General features: G+C 39.0%; 3 protein-coding genes across 3 annotated transcripts in view; 1 reads left to right on the forward strand and 2 right to left on the reverse strand.

Annotated features, from left to right (window-relative positions):
* Positions 1-471: 471 nt before the first annotated feature.
* Positions 472-4273, reverse strand: LOC109633632 (arrestin domain-containing protein 3-like). The gene is made up of 6 exons (XM_020093644.2): positions 3957-4273; positions 3435-3492; positions 2816-2966; positions 2202-2289; positions 1761-2017; positions 472-1492 (listed from the first exon to the last, which is right to left on the reverse strand). The coding sequence occupies exons 1-6, from the start codon at positions 4207-4209 to the stop codon at positions 1313-1315; spliced, it is 987 nt and encodes a 328-aa protein (XP_019949203.1). The 5' UTR covers positions 4210-4273; the 3' UTR covers positions 472-1312.
* Positions 4274-4836: 563 nt separating this feature from the next.
* On the reverse strand, positions 4837-10568 carry LOC109633573 (arrestin domain-containing protein 3-like). Its single transcript, XM_020093553.2, has 6 exons — positions 10134-10568; positions 8524-8581; positions 8239-8386; positions 7443-7539; positions 6201-6457; positions 4837-6047 (listed from the first exon to the last, which is right to left on the reverse strand). The coding sequence occupies exons 1-6, from the start codon at positions 10390-10392 to the stop codon at positions 5424-5426; spliced, it is 1443 nt and encodes a 480-aa protein (XP_019949112.1). The 5' UTR covers positions 10393-10568; the 3' UTR covers positions 4837-5423.
* A 3277-nt stretch (positions 10569-13845) lies between these two features.
* LOC109633610 (uncharacterized) overlaps positions 13846-21538 on the forward strand; it is a 293951-nt gene continuing 286258 nt past the window's right edge. The window contains exons 1-2 of the mRNA XM_069523910.1: positions 13846-13969; positions 16644-16827. Coding sequence (XP_069380011.1) covers positions 13877-13969; positions 16644-16827 — 277 coding nt within the window. The 5' untranslated portion in view covers positions 13846-13876. The remainder of the gene's footprint in view (positions 13970-16643; positions 16828-21538) is intronic.

Genomic DNA, 21538 nt, shown 5'->3' on the forward strand with positions numbered 1-21538 from the left:
CACTCCTTGTTTATCACTATGGCAGACAAGAAAGTGTTTACTACCACTGTGCTTCAACTCCATGGACTACCAATTAGACTTAAAGATCATAAATCTGTTCTAAGGAGAAAACAGTGTTCCGAGCTGAATAGGATCATCCACTCGTTACTGTGAGAAATGGGACAGCTTTGGGGGCCTGCGCGGTCACATGATGTTTTTCTCTATCAGGATGCTCCAGAAAGAATGTGAAAGGCCCATCATCAAAATAAACTTGGAAGGGGTAGGGTCAAAATGTACTCTCGAACAAAGTGCGTGGGCCACTTTTCTTTGCAGATCCACCCCGGTCAACATAAAGCTTGCATATAGAAGAAAACTGGTTGAGTTACAGGGGACAAAGTAATTTGTTGTTTAGTGTTGCCACAGGAACAGGATTTGTGTCACTTATTAACAAACATCTGTATACGCAATTATTTCCTGTTGTAAAAACACCACTCATTAATAATTGTTTATTACAGTATACCCTGCACATAAACAAATAAGTTGCCTTTTTTAGATGTGGTAATCAAACTTAATACCTGAACAACTTCCATCCAACTTAGCAATGAAACAATGTGCAAAGCTGCAAATATCTGATATTCAATTCAAAACAACTTTATTTGTCCCAGGAGGGCAATTCAAAGAAATCAGCTCTAATCTTATGTAAATGCTTGGTTATAAGTGAACTGCAGAGACTTTACCTGGAGAGTAAACATATTTTTCTATGATATGTAAACTCTATCTGTATCTAACAGTTTCTATTTTGCCTGCAGCGCAAATGTTGCTTCTGTACAACATGTGAGGTTTTGTTGCCAATAAAAACATATTCACTTGTTTTGATAGGAGAAAATCAGTTGAGTGAAAGGGGACCAACTGAGTTGTCATGCATAAATAAATAAAGATCTAAATTAAAAGGACCGAGTGAAAATATGTAATCTTAGGCTGCCTTCTCAGGGAGTCGGAGCATAACATAAAGAAGGTTGTTACCTCTTCAGTCCCCAAAACAATTTCTGTATCATGATTCCGCCTCTGTAAACTTTTGAGAGACATTTGTTTGGAGGGTTTAGTCTGATCGTCTACTTTTGTTCCTGAGTTTTAGTTTTCTGAATTCCCTGAGTTCTAATTGCTGGTAAAATTATTCCTCTGATTATTACTATTCTGAAGGAGCAGTAAAGGAAGGGGGTGTATTTGTTTTAAAATATCAACAGTTGTATTTAAGAGTGAGTGACTTCATCAGAGGAAGGACGCATGTGAAAAACTGTATGGAGCAGCGCAGTTGTGTGGCCACTGATTGTTATTACGTCCATGTATGATTTTCAGCAGGCAGAGCAGAGGGAGAGAAGTCGCTCTCACTCAGGCCCCCAGAGGCCCCAGCTGGGTACGTCTCCACAGCCTCTGCACGCACAGAGGAAAAGGGGCTGATGACCAGTGGAAACACCACCTCTGGATCAGTAGCAAAGCTGATGTCCAAATACACCTAGCGGATAGAGACATACATAAGGAGTTGAATCCTTCTACAGTGGAAACAAAACTGCTATTATGATTGAGCTGATTGGCACATTAACATAATCACTGTCTGTTATAATGGTGACCATGTTCATACGTACATAAAACTTTTATTCTAATATTTCTAATGATTGTTAAAGATAGTAATTTGTGTGTAACAACCATCTAACCACCATTATTTTCAAACAAGAACAATTAATTGATTTCGAAACATGGATTTATTTCTCATGATTACATACCTTGAGGTAACATTCAACTGAGATAAGCTCACAGTTAGTGACAGTGTGGAAGGCATCATCAGGAATCTTCAACTGGCAGGAGACCGTTTGCTGTGATTTCGGTGTGATTGTGTCCCCAACCATTTTGCACAGATGTTTGACACAGGTTTTAACGGAGATTCTGGTGCTGTACCTTGTTTTCTGCTGCAAAATGAATTTGGGCTTCATTTTTTTGGAGGTGGAGTTGTGGATGTTGACAACAACTGACACAGTGTCACCTATGAAGAAAATAAATAACATCTGAATATTTTAGTTTCACAACAATAATGTCACCACACATATGGTGAATAATAACAATTTCCATCTGACTTGCTGCAAATATTTGATATCAATGCTGATGTTATATGACATCTTCATGAATTACACTGACATTTGGTTGTAAGTGAGCTGGAGTGACTTTACCTGGAGAGTAAATCCTTCTGTCGACGGTCACAAACATTTTGACCTTTGTTTTAGAAAAAATCCCCATTTCTTTGTACACTGAACCGTTCTGTGGATATTAGAATAAAATTACAAACATTTATTTGTATCAACTTTTATGACTCTGTGGTGGCATCAGATATCTTTGACCCACATAGCGAAACTGTTTTGGCCCAGATTTGGCCCACACTGTCATCTGGCCCACAATGATAACACTCTTACTGCCAGATCAAGGTCACAAATAAACCATAGCAACACCACATGTCAACCAAAGAGGCCAAAGATGAGTATATAATATACATAACATTACTATATTTCCTCTTTATGTACTTTACTTCCTTATCATAGGTTATAATATCCACCATGACAAACTACATGAAACTTTGCTCAAACACATACTGTGAAAAAAAACTGTTCTCACATTTACGAGGCAACTTTAATTGTTGCCTTTCCTTCAACCCCTCAAGTTGTCTCTTTACCAGTGTGAACTCTTATCTTAAAGCTTTTCCTTATCAGCAGCTAAACTTTAAAGAATGCCAAATAAACAAATAGTGTATCAAATGCATAACCTGTAGCCTATCAAGTGTCCCACTTACCAATTCTACCTGGTTAAGGTGTAGGAGCGACTTTGAAATAAACATGATCTTGCGTTGTACTTGTGAAGGCTGCCCCGAGGACCTGGACACCTTAGCCTTGAGCATGTAAACGATTTTTCCATGAGGTCCCTTGAACGATGATGGCATGTCCCTGTAAGAAAGAGCAAGACCACAAATGCAGCATTTTGTAAAAGTAGGTAATAACTATGTTTACATATACAGTTCAATTATGATTATTTACCTCATTTTTTAATTTTAAATTATGTTTTCATGAATAACTAATAATACATTAATATTCCTGTTGACACGATACAGAGCACAGTCTCATTGTGACGTCGAGCAGTTGCTGTATGTCGATGTTGCAAAACGCTGCACTTAAGACACATGTATGTCTACATAATCTGACTAATCTGACATACTCCACATGTCTTCATTTGGTTATTGCTTATTCTGAGAATGACCTAATTCAGGTACAAATAATCAGAAAATGCTGTTTTGATGCTGTGTCTATAATCCAGATTATTCTCTTAATCAGGTTAATATCTGAACATTCTTGTCCATGAATAAACATATTCAATGACACTTTATTCATGCATAGATGCTGGACAGTCATACTCACATCAGTGGGAATGTAAGGCTGAATTTGAAGTGATTGACTCCTTGGGGAAGTACAGTGCCTACAAAAAGAAGAAGTCAGTAATCTGATGAACAGACAATGCAAAGTTGCTCAGGTACCAAAATTAAACATTTTTGCAGCGGCCTATAAGGATATAATACAATCTGTCAAATTGACCATGCTCGTAAAAACAACTATTTTGTACTAAGAATGGGCAAAATCGATAATTATCACGATAAATTACTATCACTGAAGTTTGTAGTTTAAAGAAAATAACACACACTTGTTAGGCAGCAAAACATTTTACAAATGTGTGGTAGAACATTAAAACCAATCATGTCTTATAACTCCCCACTGTGCATGCACAATGCATAGCTCATATAGGCCTACATGGAACTTATTGATTAAACTTATACTGTACTGTCATTGTTTTATTGCCCAATTCTATTTTAGATGAATGTAAATCATGTCGAAATATAAAGATCTGTTAGCAAATTAAAGCGGCTTTAGTTTAATTTTATTTACCTTTGGCAGCTTCTTTGACCAGGTATTCTTTCACTTTGAAACATCTTCTGTGCGCTCTGTGAAATTGCCACCCGTTTGCGTTCACCTCTAGCCAGCGGACGCTCGCGTCCCCTTTGGCTTTGACAAAGATGCTCTTGACCTTGGTGTCTTTAGTCAAAATCAAAGTCACTGTGCCTGTGATGGTGTCGCCCTCGGAGAAGCCCTCAGGGTTGAAAGCTTCATATGTCAGAGTGAAGTCCTTTATTGGAGACATTTGTCACAGTACGCAGCACCGGGTTATTACATCCCACTTCAACACTCACAGGCTTTTTGTCTCTGTGGGCAGGTCACATCTGTCTCCGTCCCAACACTGATGTCATCAAAGAACTTCCTCTATTGCCTCATGTCAAGCAGTTAAAGCATCTAAAAAACCACAACAGGATATTCAGTTTACAAAATTAAAGGGGGTTGTTACCTGAACGTTAAGTTTAAGTGAACCATGATTTGTAAAAATATATTTGAACTATGTTAACTATTACTATTATGTTAACTACTAGGTTGTTTTACTGTTGGAAGTGAAATTCAAAATTACTTATAGGCTAAAGAATAAAAAAAGAAATTGGATTTTCCATAGAAAGGCTAAATCTAACAGACTTATAAGATGTTATAGTTTATAAGATAAAAAGATACAAAAATATGAGATTAAAATGATCCTGGGGACATAAACAACAGTACTCCTCCTTTTGTCCTCCTCCCATTACTACAATTAAATGTAAACCAGACTGCCTCACAGAAATAATTAGGGTATACCATCCATCCATCTTCCCTGAGATAAGATCAGAAGAATGAACTTAGTTGCAAAGATGTATTCTACTTTGTGAGTAAACAATGTGAGACATAGTGAAATGTTTCCATAACAGGTGTTTATTCATATAAGAGAAAACACTTTGTTAGTATAACAACAAATCAGGTTTGCAGACAAAGGTTGCTGTCTCGTAAAAAAAACCCAACAGACTGATAACTTAAAAATATAGATTTGTTTGTTTTGACACATAAAAACATTGTGAATAGTGTATTTCAAGTTGCCTCGATGCAGAATAGTAAAGTAGAGAAAAGTATAAGGCTGAGAAGAATAATGATCAGTTCTAGGACACTTGAGTTGAACAAGGCACATTTAAAACACTGTGTACCCTGATGACTGAGGTTTGAGCAACAGTAGTATTAGTAGCTGGACAAAGCCAATTAGCAACCTGATAACTGACCAGACAAACGAAACAATCATTATTAACTATTTTTGTTTACATGCGAACAAGAAATAATGCACAAAGTACACTTTTCATTTGAAATGCTTTCATCTTCGACAACACTAACAAAGTGCAACGCTAATAACAAAGGTAGGAGTTATAGGTGATCTGATTTCACATGGTTAACTATTGGCATTTCACTTAATACTTCATCAACTGATGCAGATGTTAGGGATTCCTTTGATTATTTTGCATCAGAATTTCCAGGAGCAGAAGACGGGAACAGGAGGGAATATGCTGGCGGAGGTTCATCCGATTGAGACAGGAAGTCTACATTCATCATCGGTGCAGAAGACAGAGAGTTGTGTGTGGGAGCTGATGGGGACATGTTAAAAGATGAAGAAGGGGATGGATTGATTGCTGGTGCAGATGGGGGTGGATGAAATGTTGGGGCTGAAGGCGGAGGGTGAAGCACAGGCGTCGATGATGAGGACGAAAAGGGAGATCCATAAGGGGCTTGTGGCTGAGGCACTGGGTTATTGTAGCCCCCACTCAGGTGTGGTGGCTGAGCAGGGTACGCATTTGATGGGAAAGCGTACATTGGTGGGTTATCGGAGTATGCAGGTTTTGGCACCGAATACCCTTCAGCTTCTGGGTATCCATAACCACCTGAGTTTGGGGAAGCAGGATATGGACCAAAAGACGCTGCTGGGGGAGGGAAGTCACTGTTACTTGGGCCACCAGTTGCTCCAGCTAGATAGGGACTCGCAGTTACACCAGGCTGAAGACCAGGAGTGAAGTCAAGAGGAAGAATGGTCACTGGAATCAAGACCTCAGGATCGAAAGCAAAGCTGATATCCAGATAGACCTGAGAAAAAAATATGGCTGCCTTATTAGTACATGCTGCATCACTTGAAACACCTGACAGTCAACAAAATTGATAATCTTAAAAAAATCCCTTTGAAACATCTCAGAAGTATCTACACTATAGCATTAAGATTCACAGTTAAACATGACATACCTTGAAAAAGTATTCCACTGTGATTATCTCACAGTTCTGGATTGTCTGCATCTGACCAGGAGGAATCTTTATTGCACACTGGACCTCCTGCCTTGTTTGGGCTTTAACGCATTTGCCAACCACTTTGTGGATAACAAGGTTTTCAAGTTTGGTACTACCGCTGGCACGGTACACCACATTCTGGATAAAACTGAATTTGGGATTCATGTCAGAGGATGAGGAATTGTTGATCTGTGCGACAATCATCGCTGTTTCACCTATGAGGTAAAAACATAACATTTGAAATTAGTTTTCATTTCATTTAATTCAGTTGACAGACACACAAATGTCATGTGATTTGTATCATGCCCATGAGGCGCAACTTTCTCACATTAAATGTGAGAAGAGCTGAAAGGGTAAAGCCCACCCACTTATTACTCTTTGGATGTAATTTGAAAGTATTATCTGACCCATGTCTGTGAATAACACTGTGATGTTCTTTCAAATGGGGTCTTGTTTACCATGTTCCTGAAAAAGAGTTCATATGAATGAAAATCTGATTTTGAACTTTTGATTCAACAAAAAAAACTTTAACACTTCCATGGCTGCCTCCATTTCTGAAAACGTTGATATTCCCAACCGTCTCTTCTTGTCATTATGGCTTTATATTACCAGCATTGAGTTACATACCTGCTAGCATTCTGAATTGTTATCTTCTGTGGCTTCTACACACCAACAGTAATGTAAATATTAGCGTCCATGTTGCTGTTGCCTCGCAGCTGTGTTCTCACGACCTAACAAAATGAACATCTAGGACACCACGTACACAACTTTCACATGGTAACGACTCTCTTTTTTAGTGATTTTAACCATAATGTATGTCAGGAAACAAACCATAGGCTCTAAAATGTGATTTTCAACCAACTCTTTATTTATTGCTTAACTAAAAACCCCCATGGACCACAGACCATGTTCATGGCAGACACATTAGCCTTCCAAGAGCACAGGTGATGTTGGCTATAAACAAGTGCTTCTCCTGCGATGACATGTCAAAATGTCAGTCATGAAACAGGACTGTACAGTACATACAAAGTGCAAAGATAACTCTTAATCTTTAATGTCATTATGTTATTAGTGCATGTTTTGTTAAGGTTGCTATTTTGGCAGTGACAACCATCAAATGAAAAATAAGCTCTGCAGTATGGAGCAGGAGGTGTCCTTCCAAGACCGGAACCTGCCATGTTTGATGAGGAATTTAATTACCTGGAGCGTAAGCTGTTTTGTCAACACCGACGTCCATGTGTACTTGTCCTGATGAGAACAGCCCCATCTCTTTGTGCACTGAACCAACTTGAGGTGCCTGGAATGCAATTAACAGCATAAACAATGACTTTTGATCCACTTCCATTATTTAGACAATACGATGCATGATTTAAGTGTTGCAGTTATAGGACAGGAGAAGATACCTTGGTCCACAGGGCCGCAAGTGAGTACCATTGCACAAGAGCAGTTAATTGAGAGCACTTTTCAATTACCTTCTACTAAAGAAATCATGTCTTCATTGTTTTTTGTTGTAATGAAAAACTCCCTAAATTTCAGTGGTACAAATTCAAATTCTTACGGTTATTTTTCAGAGTACCATGTACAGCGTGTAAGATTTGGGTGAAAGGGATCTACTGGCAGAAATTGAATATAAATTAAACCTAGCAATGTTCTCACTAGTTTGTTGTTATTTTACCCTAAAATTGCCCCTTTATATTGAAATACTTTATATTTACATCAAGAGGGGGTCGTCTCCATGGACGCCGCCATGTTTTTAACAGTAATCCAGAATGGACAAACTAAACATCTTGAAGTCTACCACAGGTTTTTTTTTTGTTTGGAAGGGAAGGGTAAGGTGGGGGGTAATCAGCTGCAACATGCAAATTTACGACAAAATTCTACACACTGAACCTTTAATGGAAGATGGGCCAAGAGAGAGCCCATCAACCTTTGGAGTGGATTTGATTAAGTGAGAATATCAGAGATGTGTACATCTGTGCTTTAATGTTTTACCCACCATCAGAGAGTGAATGTTTGGAAAGGCTTTGGAGACAAAATTTATCTCCTTTTTTGTTGTACTGTCCATCCTCCAACTTCTGGACAGTGCAGCTTCCAGCTTGTAAATGATCTTTCCATGACTTCCTCTGAAGGATGAAGGCATACTTCTGTATCGATAACAAGCAGATAAATGACAAGTCAGTTTAGAGAATGCGCAGAGGCATACTTTTTTATGTTAATTAAAATCAGTTACATAGTTGAAATATAGACATTGTGTCTGAGTCAATTGACTTACTGTACTTACTGTTCTGGTATTTTAAAGCTAAATTTATAGACATGGGTCCCTTTGGGAACATCCGTTTCTGAAAAAGAAAGGATGTTGGTATTAGTTCTGACAGTATTCTAATACTGGTGTAGACTAACAAAGTACTTCTACGCATAGGTCAATATCCTCTGCACATCTGTTTCCCTGCCTGTTTGCACTGTTTTGCTTTATCACCTCAGGAAAATGTGCAGTAACTTATAGATACATATTCCTCTACAGTTTACACTTGTCACTTCGATTTTGTGTATAGTTTGTATTTGACTTTTCTTATTAAGCTCTTTTTACTTTGTTTTATTTAAACAAAATTGTTGCTCTAATTGCACTGCTGATCCAACCTATTTACTATACTATAAAGCTATAGCCTACTATACTATACACCCTTATACATTATAAAGTATATAAAACTAATCCTAAAGGGATCTCATGTGCAAGCTTTGAATGTGAGAATCAAATTGTTTTGGATAATGTGGTAAAGAAAAACCAAAACCCTCAGGTAGTTAACAGCTACATCTATGTCTATGTTTGAACATAAATGTCACAGTAATAATATTCTTTAATATATACTCTATATTACTGTAACCCAAGCCCTCTGTCGGCCTGTCGAACAGTCCTACCCACTGAAATGAAGTTATGAAACAGGGATGGGCCGTGTGTGTGTAAGATTTAGGTGACAGTGAACTACTGGCAGAAACCTAATGTAGAATACCCTCATGATGTTTTCACTAGTTTGTATCATCTCAATTGTATGAATTGTAGTTTTCTACAAGGCCCTTTATATTTAAATACTTTATATTTACATCGAGGGGACCCTCTCTACAGAGGCCACCATGATTTTTTTTACATCAGTCCAGACTGGACAAACTAAACACCTTTTGAGTTTTTATGACAATGAAAGGCTGCCACAGGTTCTTTATCATGTTTGGAAGGAGAGGGTGAGGTGAGGGGTGTTCAGCTGCAACATGTAGATATCACAAAATTCTACACACTGAACCTTGAAAATTATTTATCTCTGTCGTATATTGGGGTTGCGATGATGTGAAGATGATGAAGGAATCTCCGATGACACCGTCTTAATTGTATAAAATGTTTATAACAAAAACGTTCAGCATCAATACAAGCAATGCAATCTGCATATGGAGAGATCCGGGGTCAATGTGCATCTCTCCTGCCTGGAGAGAGATTCGGGGCCAATGTGAATCTCTTCTAAGGGGGCAACTTCAACTCCTCGTTTATAAAGGAGTGTTGTTTTTTCGTTAATTTAAAGAAAACACATCTGGTTTTCATCCAGCTCTTCTCATTTGTCCGGTGACAGGGAGAGAAGGCACTAGCTCAAATTTAGTGTACCCCTTAGAACTGTGACCTAACGCCCTACCATACGTTCAGGCTTTCTCCAAATTCCTCAGGACCTGTGGACCTCGAACCCAAAGATACATTTCTTTTATGGGGAGGACTACACATAGCATTTCAGACACCACATCTCCTGACGACATCAGTAAGTTTTGAACATGTGAGTGAACTTGTTTGTGATATTGTGGTAAACAGAATAAACAGCCAGGGCCCTGATTATGTGACTAATAATAAGATCTAACCTTTGGAGTCCTGGGCTGCGATCAGGAACTGCTTGAGTTTGAAGTATCTCTTGGATGAGCTGTATGTCCGTGTTTTGTCGCCGGTCTTCTTGGACCAGCGGACCTCGGCGTCCCCCTTCAGTTTCACATAGAGGCTCTGGGCTGAAATGTCCTTCAGCAACACCAGAGTCAATTTGCCATTCACCGTGTCCCCCTCAGAGAAAGTCCCGCTCTCGTTCAGCGCGTCGTACGTCAGCAACAAGCACTGCACGGAAGGCATCGTGGTGGGTTGACCGCGGGTGAGACGGGACGGGGTGGGTTGAAAGGATCAGAAACATGAGATGGACTCTGCAGCTGGTGTGAATCCGTTCACTCCACTGCTTGTTGTTGTTTCCTAACGGCAGCCATCAGTGAATCCGGTGGTGGTGGTGGTGGTGGTGGGACAGGACACGCCCTGGACGAGTCTCGATCACAGGCCTCTACTGCCATCCACTGTACTGGAGAAAACTGTGCCTGCACCAGCGGAGACCACCGTGATCCCATGAACAAGGGAGACCCCGACCCTGTTTGCTTCTGATTGGCTGACCCTCACACTCTGCCCCAAACCACATAAGGTCTTTATTACCAATGGAATCTAACAACAAAAATTTACAATACATAATATTATATTGATATTTTTCAATTATTGTTATTACTATATGTTATAATGAACATGACATCATCATACACTGAAAGCAGTTCTGAAGAGTTACATCCAACTAATCTATATCCCTCTATTTGTTAAGGTTTTGATAACGATTGTAAATTCTGCAAAGATCACCCCTGAATCTTTGTCTCACTTATTTTACCATTGTATCCATTCAAGTCCTTTTTGGATACGATTGAAGGATTATATCTTATATGCAAGCTAATATTTGTGAGAAATTTTGAATTTATAAATGTTTTTACATATTTTAAAGTTGGGGCTCACAACATTAACTTTATTGTAAACCTAATTATTCCATTTCACGTCCGTAAATGCACAATGGATATCAATGCCCCCAATTCCACAGGATTTATATGTGAATTTAAAGAATAAATCAAGACTCTATAACTTAAAGACACTGAAAGGAACAAAACTGTCCAAATATACAATTAACAAAAAAGAAATAAGATACTTTTCCTTGAATTAAAGTTTTTCGACAGTTAACAGTTTAACAGTAATTAAACTAATGGAAAGTCATACTGGGTAATAGTTTTTACACCCCCCTCTCCCCTCCCCACGAAAAAAAGTTTTGCTTTTATTTTGAAAGTTTGATGCCCACTGCGGAAGTCCTGCTAGAAACAAAAAAGCACAAAACAACAATTAGTAATTAAAGTCAACATTATGTTCTCTGTTCTCAGTGCAGGGTTGGGTTGATTCATACAATGTATACATTCATGTTCGGACATGTTCAAAACTATTGCATGAACTGAAATTCTCTTTATATAAAAAAGTTTTTAAAAAAACTGCAGGAGGAGACAGTGTCGGGTCAAAACGGGTCAAAGGTTAGAGGCCATTTTCTTCCCCCATGACGCAGGTGGAGAGAGAGCGCGTGTTTTTCTCACCTGGACTTTGGTAAATCACATCAATCTGTTTTATATGAAGCAGTGACATCATGTGAGCTACCTGGTTGCAGATGCTATCAGCCACAGGTGATTTTTCCGGCTCAGTTAGTTTGGTAACCTCGTTGTAATAATTAGAGGATAGAAGAAACCAATGTTTGTTAGTGTTGTTAACAATGAACCCAGCCGCCATATCGGTGCTTTGAATATAAGTTAAACTGACACAAAAGGATCTGAATAGGTGAAGATTTCAAGTTCATAATTTAATAACAAGTCAATTAACTTGTGTGTGTGTGTGTGTGTGTGTGTGTGTGTGTGTGTGTGTGTGTGTGTGTGTGGACAGAAAGGCGTCAACTGTGGCAGTTAGTTGTTAGTTAATGATATGAGGTGAGTTTTGTAGCCACGCAGTGTTTCTGTCTCTAATGTTCTGTTAGATGTGTTTATACCCCCCCCATCCCCCCGCTGGTGGAACATTGTAGCTGGCGTCGTCACATAGTGAGAGAGACAGATGTTGGACTACACAGTTGTGCAGGTTAATAACTTTATTCCAACTAGTCTGAGTGTGAATAAAAACTGTGACGCTTGTCTGCTACATTGTTAGTTGTGTTGCATTTGTTTGTGCTGCTTCAGAGCTCAGTAAATAACTCCTGTTAGTGAATGTGAATGAGAATTAGCTTTGTCTCACATATTGTTGTTACTTCTTCTTATGCATTGCACCTGTCTGAATGGTAGTCTGTATATATTGCTCGTATGTATTGACTCTAACAAGTCATTTTATTTTAATTGTAGGTTGCCATTTTTTAAAACTGGCCTGGGACAACAATTCAAATTAGCCTCTTCCGCTAACTCTATTAATGAGCATTGTCTCTGTCAAATAAACAAATAAATGAAAACATTTAAATAAAAGAGCATTTATACTCCTCTAATTTTACAATTGCCGCTTGTTAGTGTTTTATGTTTGAGCTTTAATACTATCTGATGTTTACTGTTCTTGTCTGGCTAATAAGGCTTCGCTAACTCTGAGACTGGACCCAGCATGGTTATAGGTTTTAACAGTGAAGCCTTCCAAAGCATTTAACCCACATAAATAACTTCAACATTTTCCAGAACTTACCACAGTGTAAATACAATTGACATCCCATATAACTTTTTGAATTGCTGTGATAGTGTAGAAAGACATGTAGTAAATAATAGCCATGTGATTACTCCCCTGTTCAAGAGATATGTAATCATATTAGCATGACTGATTATTATAATGCATCTTACTGTATTTGAATATTGAAATGTTTACAGATGTGATACTTTATTCCTTTGTGTTTTATTTTTATACTTTGTGCACTGGTTATCAAGTAAGATGTGAAGACTCTTAATAATCTCTGTTCTTCCCTTAGTGCAGAACTAAATGGCTTTCAGATGTTTATAATAATACTTATGAGTGTCCTGTTTATCAATGCTTTCCTCTCTTTGTCCATTTTGAGTAATGCTTTAATTTCTTAAGTGTGAGACGGATAGGAATAGCAATGAAGTCTGGGTAGCAGATTGATCCACACAGGCAAAATGATATGATGGTATTGCTTACATAGGAAGTTTTGCCCCTCATAATTTTCTTTTCTAAATACTAAATGTCATGGTGCAACATTTGAGAACATGCTGAATAGATTTGTCTAATCAATTAGGATGTGAATTAACCGGATATAAATATTTATCTTACAGATTGGATGGCTCTCATAAACTGCCTGTTTAGACTGCAGCTACTCTGTCGCTGCCCCCTGCTGGCGCCTTCAACTCTGCTCAGCTTTCCAGGTGAATGAGCCTTTTTACAGACCTAAATCCACAATATGAACTAATACAGAGAATTTTTAGAATTTGTGACACCTAAAATGAATCAGCCACACTAAATTGTTTTTATATATTGTTGCAGAAAAATCATTAACAACCACGTTTGGAAAGTAAAAACAAACTGATGTAGGAGTCCACACAATGGTTCTTCCTGTTCAAATCAGTGATATGGAGTTAGTGACTTTCTAAAATGCCTCTCGTTGCTTTCAAAGTTTCCCCAAGTTCAAATAATGGTTAACTAATCTCAGTCAGCTGGTGTGCAGTCAACACAAGGTGCTATGGCGACGGTTACCCTGCCAATGTGGTGAGTGCAACAATGGGAGGAGAAGGAAAATGGAGTCATGGCCACATTAAAACCAGACTACAGTGAGAAAATGAAGGGAAAGAAAGGAGACAGAGAAAAGAAAAGTTCTTGTCCTTTCACGTTGGCTCAGGTTAGTTCATAGGAGTTTTTTGCTACTCGTGTTTCTTGTGTTTGTGTTTATTTGTCACACAATGATACAAAGCAAAACTGCTCAATATGACTTTTATTTGATTTGTACTCGTGGCAAGTAAAATCCCCAATGGTTGAATTTTTGCGTAGACAAACTGGAATAACTTTTGACAAGAAAATATGTAACAGTGCTTAATATATGAATGTATTTTCACATAATTATAAGTGCTTGTCTAATGCTAGTGTCAAAACTTCAAGGCCAAGAGTGCCTCTCTGTCAAATGTCTTAATGTCTTTTCTTTAACAATTTCCCTTGGGTGCTATTATCAGCTATTGCTCAATTGAACAGACTGTGCATGTCATGAATTCCACTACAAAGATCAGGATTTTTCGGAATAAATTCATGTCATCGTTCTGAGAATAAGTGCCTTGCTGTAAATGTCACGAAAGTCTGGATGACACCTACGTGACAGGAACAACACAAAAACAAAACCTTGAGCTTCAAGAGCTCTGAGGAAGTCAAACAATGCAATGAATGCAGAGATGTCCTACATGTGTCCAGAATGCCTTTGTAAAATCGATATGAGAATTTGTGCAGCAGATGTCCAGGGGAGAAAGTAACTGCTTTACCAATGGCACAACAACATTTGTGGTGTATAATGGACTATGGTTGTGGCCTTTGATTTATCAAAAAATCTGGTAGAGTACTCTGGTAAAGTCAGGCCAGTTAAAATTGTTTTGGCTATTATTTGTTTATTGAAATGTCTTCGTCTAAAATTAATTTTAATTTTATTTGTATCCTGTATCCTTCTCCCCCTCTTGTTTGTTTTGAGGTCTCTACGTCTCAGTCAGACTCAAACCAGTATATATTCTACCTCTTTCCCTAAAAACCTTGAAATGCTCTCTGGCTTCTTTGGTCGTATGTTTAGGATCTGTGTCCTGCTGAATAATGAAATGTAGCCGTAAGGAAGCTCTTTAGTGTGCATAGATTCTACTCTTACATTAAACAAATCCCAGATGAGAAAACATTGTACGTTTTAAGAAGAAATTAGAGAAACACATATCAACCATTAACTAGTTGCTTATTAGCATGCATATTAGAGGCATATTGGCTCTTTATTAGTCATTATACAGCACTTATTAATGCCTTATTCTTTATGACCTTATTCTGCAACTACTCCATTGATTAACAGTTTTCCCTTAATAACCTCCTAATTACTGCTTATTGATGGTAAGTAAGGAAGTTGTTGTACATGAATCAAGAATCAAGTGCTTGGATATGTTCACTTTGTGTGTTCCCTAATATAAAGTGTTACCGAAATTTCTTATGTTGGTAGATTTTTGGTTTTCCTGAGCATCATTATTCCTCCTTCTGCTCATATTAACTCCAACTCAGTCTCAATGACAACTTTTCACTTTCCGGAAATCCTGAGCCATGTGAAACAACACAGAACTGCCCCATAAACATTTAGCAGCCAAGACACCAAAACCCCTAAAATCGTCGTACTATGATTAAGACGATCTCCTACGCAGTTCTGTTGATGTTGATGTAAATCTCCTCAAATCAAAGCTGAGGATCATCTCACTTCAAATTTAATATGTTTAAGTGACTATCTGTACTTTGGATCTTGAGTACAACTAGTATTAAGCATTCTGTATGAATTTAAAATGTTGTTCTGAGATGCACTGTTATAAAAGCCTTGTTCTTTTGTAATAGATCTATTAATGGCAAAGACTTAAATCACATCCCTCAGCAGAAGCTCATTAATCTATGCCGTGTATGTGCTCCTGGTTGGATAGGTTGTATCCCCGCATTGGGAGAAAGGGTGCCTTGGTCAAGTCCAGTCTTTATTAAGATTAATGAACAGCTTGACATTTTTAGTCCTCTGTCTGAATCGATAATTTTAATACTCATGAGGGCCAATGGGGATCTGAGCTTGCGGTGCACACACTGTGGCCACAGGGCGCATGTTAAATGTCCAAGTGGTAATCAATGCAAAGAAATTAGCTATTGATCTCTTATAGTTTTGTAATAGGTTATCTATTGGTTTGCTCTTTCGGAAAATTCCAATATCAGTCGGATGGAATCGTGCTGGTAATATCGCTGTGGGGTGTGTGCATGTCTATCTGTGTGCATGGCTGCACATACATCCAGCTTCCTGTGTTTGCATGTGTGTGCAGAGTCACATTCTAATTAGCACAGAGGGCAGATTGTAAATAAACATGTTGAGGAGAATATCGATGATCTGCTTCAGATCCACAGTTCATCACAAATAAGGCCGGGAACTTCACATTGGCTTTATGCAAACTTAATGCTGGCTTGAAGACCAGTATGTGAACAGCAATTTGAAAAAAATTAACCATTTTAACCATTATTCATCATACTGTGTGTGTATCTTTACTGTACATAATGACAGATTATGATGCCATATTACTTAAACATATACAAATGTATATAACATGTTTATTGTTGTGTGTGAAATGTAATTTTAGCTGATGAAATACTACTAAAATATCAATAACTGTAGTTCCAAAGCAGAGTATTAAGCATGGATGTAGTTTTATACATTAATGGTTCTAAGCTTAGGGAAAACGGATGTCCCCCCATACATACGGTTCTTCTTTCTAAATAATATTATTATAATATTAATATACTTTTCTTTTCTGTGTTCCCAGGACATACCATGTGAGGTGGACATTGATCTGCTTTGCTGGGGTAGTGGGGAGCTTGGTCAGACTGGATGTGGAAGGCCAGAGGACATCGCTCCACAGGAGGCCCACCTGAGAGAGTTCACCTCGGATCGGCTGGGCACGGTGAAGCTGCTGGCTTGTGGATCCAGTCATTCCATTGTGGTTACAGGTACAATTGCCATTCCACTTGTATACTGTGGTATTTCATTACAAGCAGTTGATGTCTTAATGGTAAATGGTCTGTATTTATATCGAGCTTTGCAGTACAGTTTCACCATCCACACACACATTCATACAGTGCATCCATTCGCAGCTCTTTCTCAGTCGCACATCACACACACTGCAGGCCATCAAGGGCAGTTCTGGGGTTCAGAATTTTGCCCAAGGACACTTCAGCACATGGAACGGGGGAGACTGGGTTCTAACCAGCGATCCTCTGGTTAGTGGATGACCCACTCTGAAGTGGTATTTAATCTTATGGTTTGGGTTGTCTTAAACGTGGGTCTGATACAAGTTTACCAGGAAAGTGATTCTATTGTGCACATTTCTCTAGTATAAAGGGAACATTTAGCAGAATAACTGTTTCTGCTGATCAAGTTGAGGATTTTTATTACCTATAATTATTGACCATGGTTAAGTCTGTAGTGAATCTCCAGACAGAATTATTAGGAATTGGTAAATATCTGGTAGGTTTTGTGATATTTGGACGTCATTGGTAGAAGCTACAATATCCTGCTCGTACCGATTGTTGATTTGCTGAAAACCATGATTATCCAGTGGCACTTTATATTTACAGAACAGTTCCCTCAGAGAGATATTTGAGCAAAGCATGCATAATCTACCAAGCTCATAGCAGCAATTCACAACCACCATACTCACTGTTTTTGACATTTGATGGACATATTTGTGCAAACTACCTGGCAGTGTACAGAGTAAATATACAGCACCCAGAAAACAGATCCAATAAGCACAGCTATTGGAGACTGTCTTTAGGTTTCAAACACATCTAATGTCACATGTAACGTTTACATCACTGTCTATGCGGTCATACTGGCCTACGTATTTGTGAGTTACATAGAAACCCAGATGACAGGAAGTGAGGAGTATCATTTAGTACATTAGCTGGCAGTAGTCATAAAACATTAGCCTGGATAAGTCTTATAGATCACCCCAACACAAGATCCTATACTGCTTCCATCATTACAGGGGAAAAAGGTGACGTTTTTGATTGATTAAAATGGTGCAGGCTAGCTTAGGCTAAATCACGTTAAGTGATGTGACACTGCAGTTTCACATATCATATTTCTGTCGAGACAATGATGGCGGAAGGCATTGTCGAGGCATGATATCTGACAACAGCAGACATCTGGAGGGACCAGCGGAGATTTATGGAGGGTTTTAGTGGTCTGAGGGAGATGAGAGAGAGTAAAAAGTGGTCCTTTTTTGTGCATTGTCACTTCCCGAGTGACTGTAAATTTTACTCCAGTGCTGTTGGGAATTGGAGACATTTACACATCTTGACAAATTGCCTGCTGTAAAAGTATTTACTGGTCTTGTCCTCCCTTTATTCTTGGCCAGCTCGCAAACACGTGCCCCCTCCCCCACTCGCAGACAGAAATATTTACCCACAGCAAATTTATGTGACACACGTTTATGTGGCGTACCTGAGCTCTTGCCCAAGATATGTCATAATGGTGTCATGTTGAGAGTACTGGTCCGCTGTAAACGTTTTAATAGAGGAGGTCTTGAGTAGATCATAATGGTTTTATATCGGCCACATTGGCTCCAATCACCGGCCATTTGGCCCAGTCAGCTCAAGGAAAGGCTTGTTTATGGAAAAATAGCTTGTAAGAGAAATCTATGACGTGCACATGAGGATGAAGAACAACACACACACTCTATTGTAAATAAAACATCACAGATTAACATGATATAAACTGTTTCACCCAAGTGAGTATCTCCAAACAATTTTCAGTGATCAACTATAATCGTAACACGTTTGTTAATTATATTCTTGTGGGTTTTGTGTTTGAGTTTCAAAAATCTATATATCATGGAATTATTTGTGGATCCAGTGAAAATTCTAGATGAAATAGTTTAATTTGTAGTCCATGGATCTTTTCCTCAGATAACCATGGAATGATTTACCGTGGCGTGATTCTCCTCTGCATTATAAATTACTGCCACTGGGTGGCACTGTGAGACTGCCAATGAGAGAGTGCAACAGTGGAGGGTGGAGGGGGTGGGGGTGAGAAGGGAGGCCCACACTTACCTCACACTCAGACACAGCTATAATTTACTAATAGTACGGGAGCCGCCATTGCTGTTATCTTTTAATAGATTTGTACGGGGGAAAGCAGGTGCCTGTTGTTAATGTGTCCAATTGCCCAAGTTGCCTACAGAATTTAGGGCATCCATCACTGTCGTCGGCGGTGACACCCTGTCGTTCTACTTCATGTGGTGGGCCGGCCGGGCTGGGCTGGTAACAGATGAGGCTTCTCTCTCCTCCAGACGCCCACAGTCACACAGAGACGACCGCCATACGTGCTTGCACATGCATACACACACAAAATCACACACACAGCTATACTGCACTCTTAGAGGGCAAACTAAACTTATACCCGTTATTTAAAAATACATTAAATAAATTTAAAACTTAAAAAAACCCAACATTATTGCCTCTAAAAAATTATTTCCAAAACTTAAGTGGAATTAGTGCTTTTTTCCTCAGCGAGTTAAATGTCATTTAAAAATAAATCTTGGTAAACTTTGCTCCTATTGCTTTGAGTTCTTGACCTTCCAGCTGCACCCTTGAGCTTAGCCAGGGGCACCACGTTGCTTGCAGGTTTGCCCTCCGCCCTGGAAAACACCCTGTGCAGCTGTGTTTCTTTAGACCCAGGCTGAGAGTTGGAGGGTACAAAGAGGTGCTTGCTAATACCTTGTTACGGCTGTTTCAGTTGCTGGGTCTTGCAGAGGTCAGTGTCAGTACCGCTTTCGTTCGAGGCCCTTGATCTGCTGGATGTTGGAGTAAGCCAAGGACTCATTGTGACCTACCCTGATTTTTCTACCAGAGGCTTTGCTCTGAGTCCTTTGGACTGTGCTACAAGTCTTTGGTCAGAAATGGTTACTTTGAATTTGGTCTTTTGAATGTTGTAAGCAAAGTTTAAAAAAAAAAAAAAAAAAAAATCTGCATAATTTCTACTGAAAAGTTTTAGAAAAAGGCAGAGTTGTGACACATGTTTGACAGAAAGTCAGAACAGACTGACGAACTGTGCTGGGGGGGGTTAGGTTTTTCCTTTTTTCTTTTATTCTCCCACTCGATTTTTCCTCACCTCTCTTTCCATGAGTTATGAACCTCGGTTGGGCCTTGGTGTCAGGTGTTAAACAGCATATGAGGGCTCTGACCCAGCTTCCTAACCCTCTCTTCCTCTCTGACATCTCTCTTAACATAAAACAGAACCCTTCCTCTCACTGTAATTGTAACCATCATGTTACTCTTTTTTTCCCCAATATTTCCTCCTGCACACTGTTGATAAGCATTGCACAATTTATGACTTAAACATTCCTCAAACATCCTCTCACTCCTCAGCTGTGAATGCATTTTGGTTTCAGCCTCAACCTAAAACTACTTCAGTCATAATACTGACATCATTCAGAGTCAGTCATTAGTTAATTAATTAATAAGTGCATGTATAGCACTTTTCAGTAACAGCAAGTATTGATACAGCCTCTTTTACTCATCATATACATTCCTTTGCTAACAGGTGTGGACGCATACTGTCTATTCAGTTTAATGATGCATTCTGAAATAGATTACAGCAGTTTGCTCAGAGTTACTTGGTCCTTAGAAGGTAATAAAAACTTTTAAAGTAACAGGACAATTGACCTGACATCTATCTGGTCTTTATCAGCATTCGGTTGCATCGTTGGGCCAGAAAAGTGATGAAGACACAGATTGACCATCAACAATGGCAGCAAATAATCCCCAAGGTGCACACATGATCCAACTTTTTTGCCTGTTATGCCAAAGTTCTGCCTCTGTCCCAGCACACAAGCTGAAGATGGGGTTCATGCAGACTCTGATGTCTCTGACCTGCTATAGGTTAAACGTTGATTTGTTTGGAACAACCGCAACAATATCAACGCTGATCCCCACATAATGATCGCTGCTCTTCTTAAATGAGTAAAACTTTTCTTAGATGAGTGCATTAAGTCTTTTATTCTGAGTAAAAACAACACAATTTGGTCTTCGTGAACACAATTGTTGGTGTAAATATATACAGAGTAGTGAAGTGAGATCTGATCACAAGTGGTCACAGCTCTTCCATAATAGCATTCGCCGATACTGGCGTGCACTCCTCTGCGTGTGTATATCGTCATTCAGTGTTGGTTGGGCTGATAATGGCCAATTTGAAAACCTTTGCATATTGCCCAACCAAATGTCTAGCCATCCCTGCTTTGGTAGGAAAGTACACTTTTACCTATGCATTTTATTGTCTTGTTTAATGTTTGTCAAAGAGGGCAGTACTCAGAATCATTCTAGGAAAGTACTGGCCATCCCCCTGCATGACAACTCCAATATGTCTGCTTTGTACCCCGCACTGAGGGGAGCTTTGGTAATAATTTGCCATTTAGCCGTGTTGATGTTTTTCAACGATTTCCCAGTTGGCAGAGGTGAATGAGCGGGAAGGAAAGGGGAAAAAAAGCACCCCTGTCCTTGCTTCTCACCCTCTCTCTCACTCACTATTCTTCCGCTATTTCTTTCTATTTTGCTGTCCCCCCTTGATCTCAGCTAATTTGGTTGAACAGGTTGAGCGTTTAGTTTTGCACTCAGTTGCTTTTTAAGGTTAATCGTAGGACAGAAGTGTTTATATTGCTGT

Source organism: Paralichthys olivaceus, chromosome 4, assembly GCF_024713975.1.
Source record: "Paralichthys olivaceus isolate ysfri-2021 chromosome 4, ASM2471397v2, whole genome shotgun sequence".
NCBI classification, from domain to species: domain Eukaryota; kingdom Metazoa; phylum Chordata; class Actinopteri; order Pleuronectiformes; family Paralichthyidae; genus Paralichthys; species Paralichthys olivaceus.

What these genes read in the sequence shown, in the direction of transcription:
- LOC109633632 (XM_020093644.2), bottom strand. Translation starts at nt 4,209, where the DNA reads ATGTCTCCAATAAAGGACTTCACTCTGACATATGAAGCTTTCAACCCT. An exon ending in GGTCAAAGAAGCTGCCAAAG is followed by an intron (nt 3,493 to 3,956) that starts GTAAATAAAATT and finishes TTCTTTTTGTAG; the next exon opens with GCACTGTACTTCCCCAAGGA. An exon ending in CAGTTGAATGTTACCTCAAG is followed by an intron (nt 1,493 to 1,760) that starts GTATGTAATCAT and finishes TCTATCCGCTAG; the next exon opens with GTGTATTTGGACATCAGCTT.
- LOC109633573 (XM_020093553.2), bottom strand. Translation starts at nt 10,392, where the DNA reads ATGCCTTCCGTGCAGTGCTTGTTGCTGACGTACGACGCGCTGAACGAG. An exon ending in CGCAGCCCAGGACTCCAAAG is followed by an intron (nt 8,582 to 10,133) that starts GTTAGATCTTAT and finishes TTTCTTTTTCAG; the next exon opens with AAACGGATGTTCCCAAAGGG. An exon ending in AGCTTTAAAATACCAGAACA is followed by an intron (nt 8,387 to 8,523) that starts GTAAGTACAGTA and finishes TTATCGATACAG; the next exon opens with AAGTATGCCTTCATCCTTCA.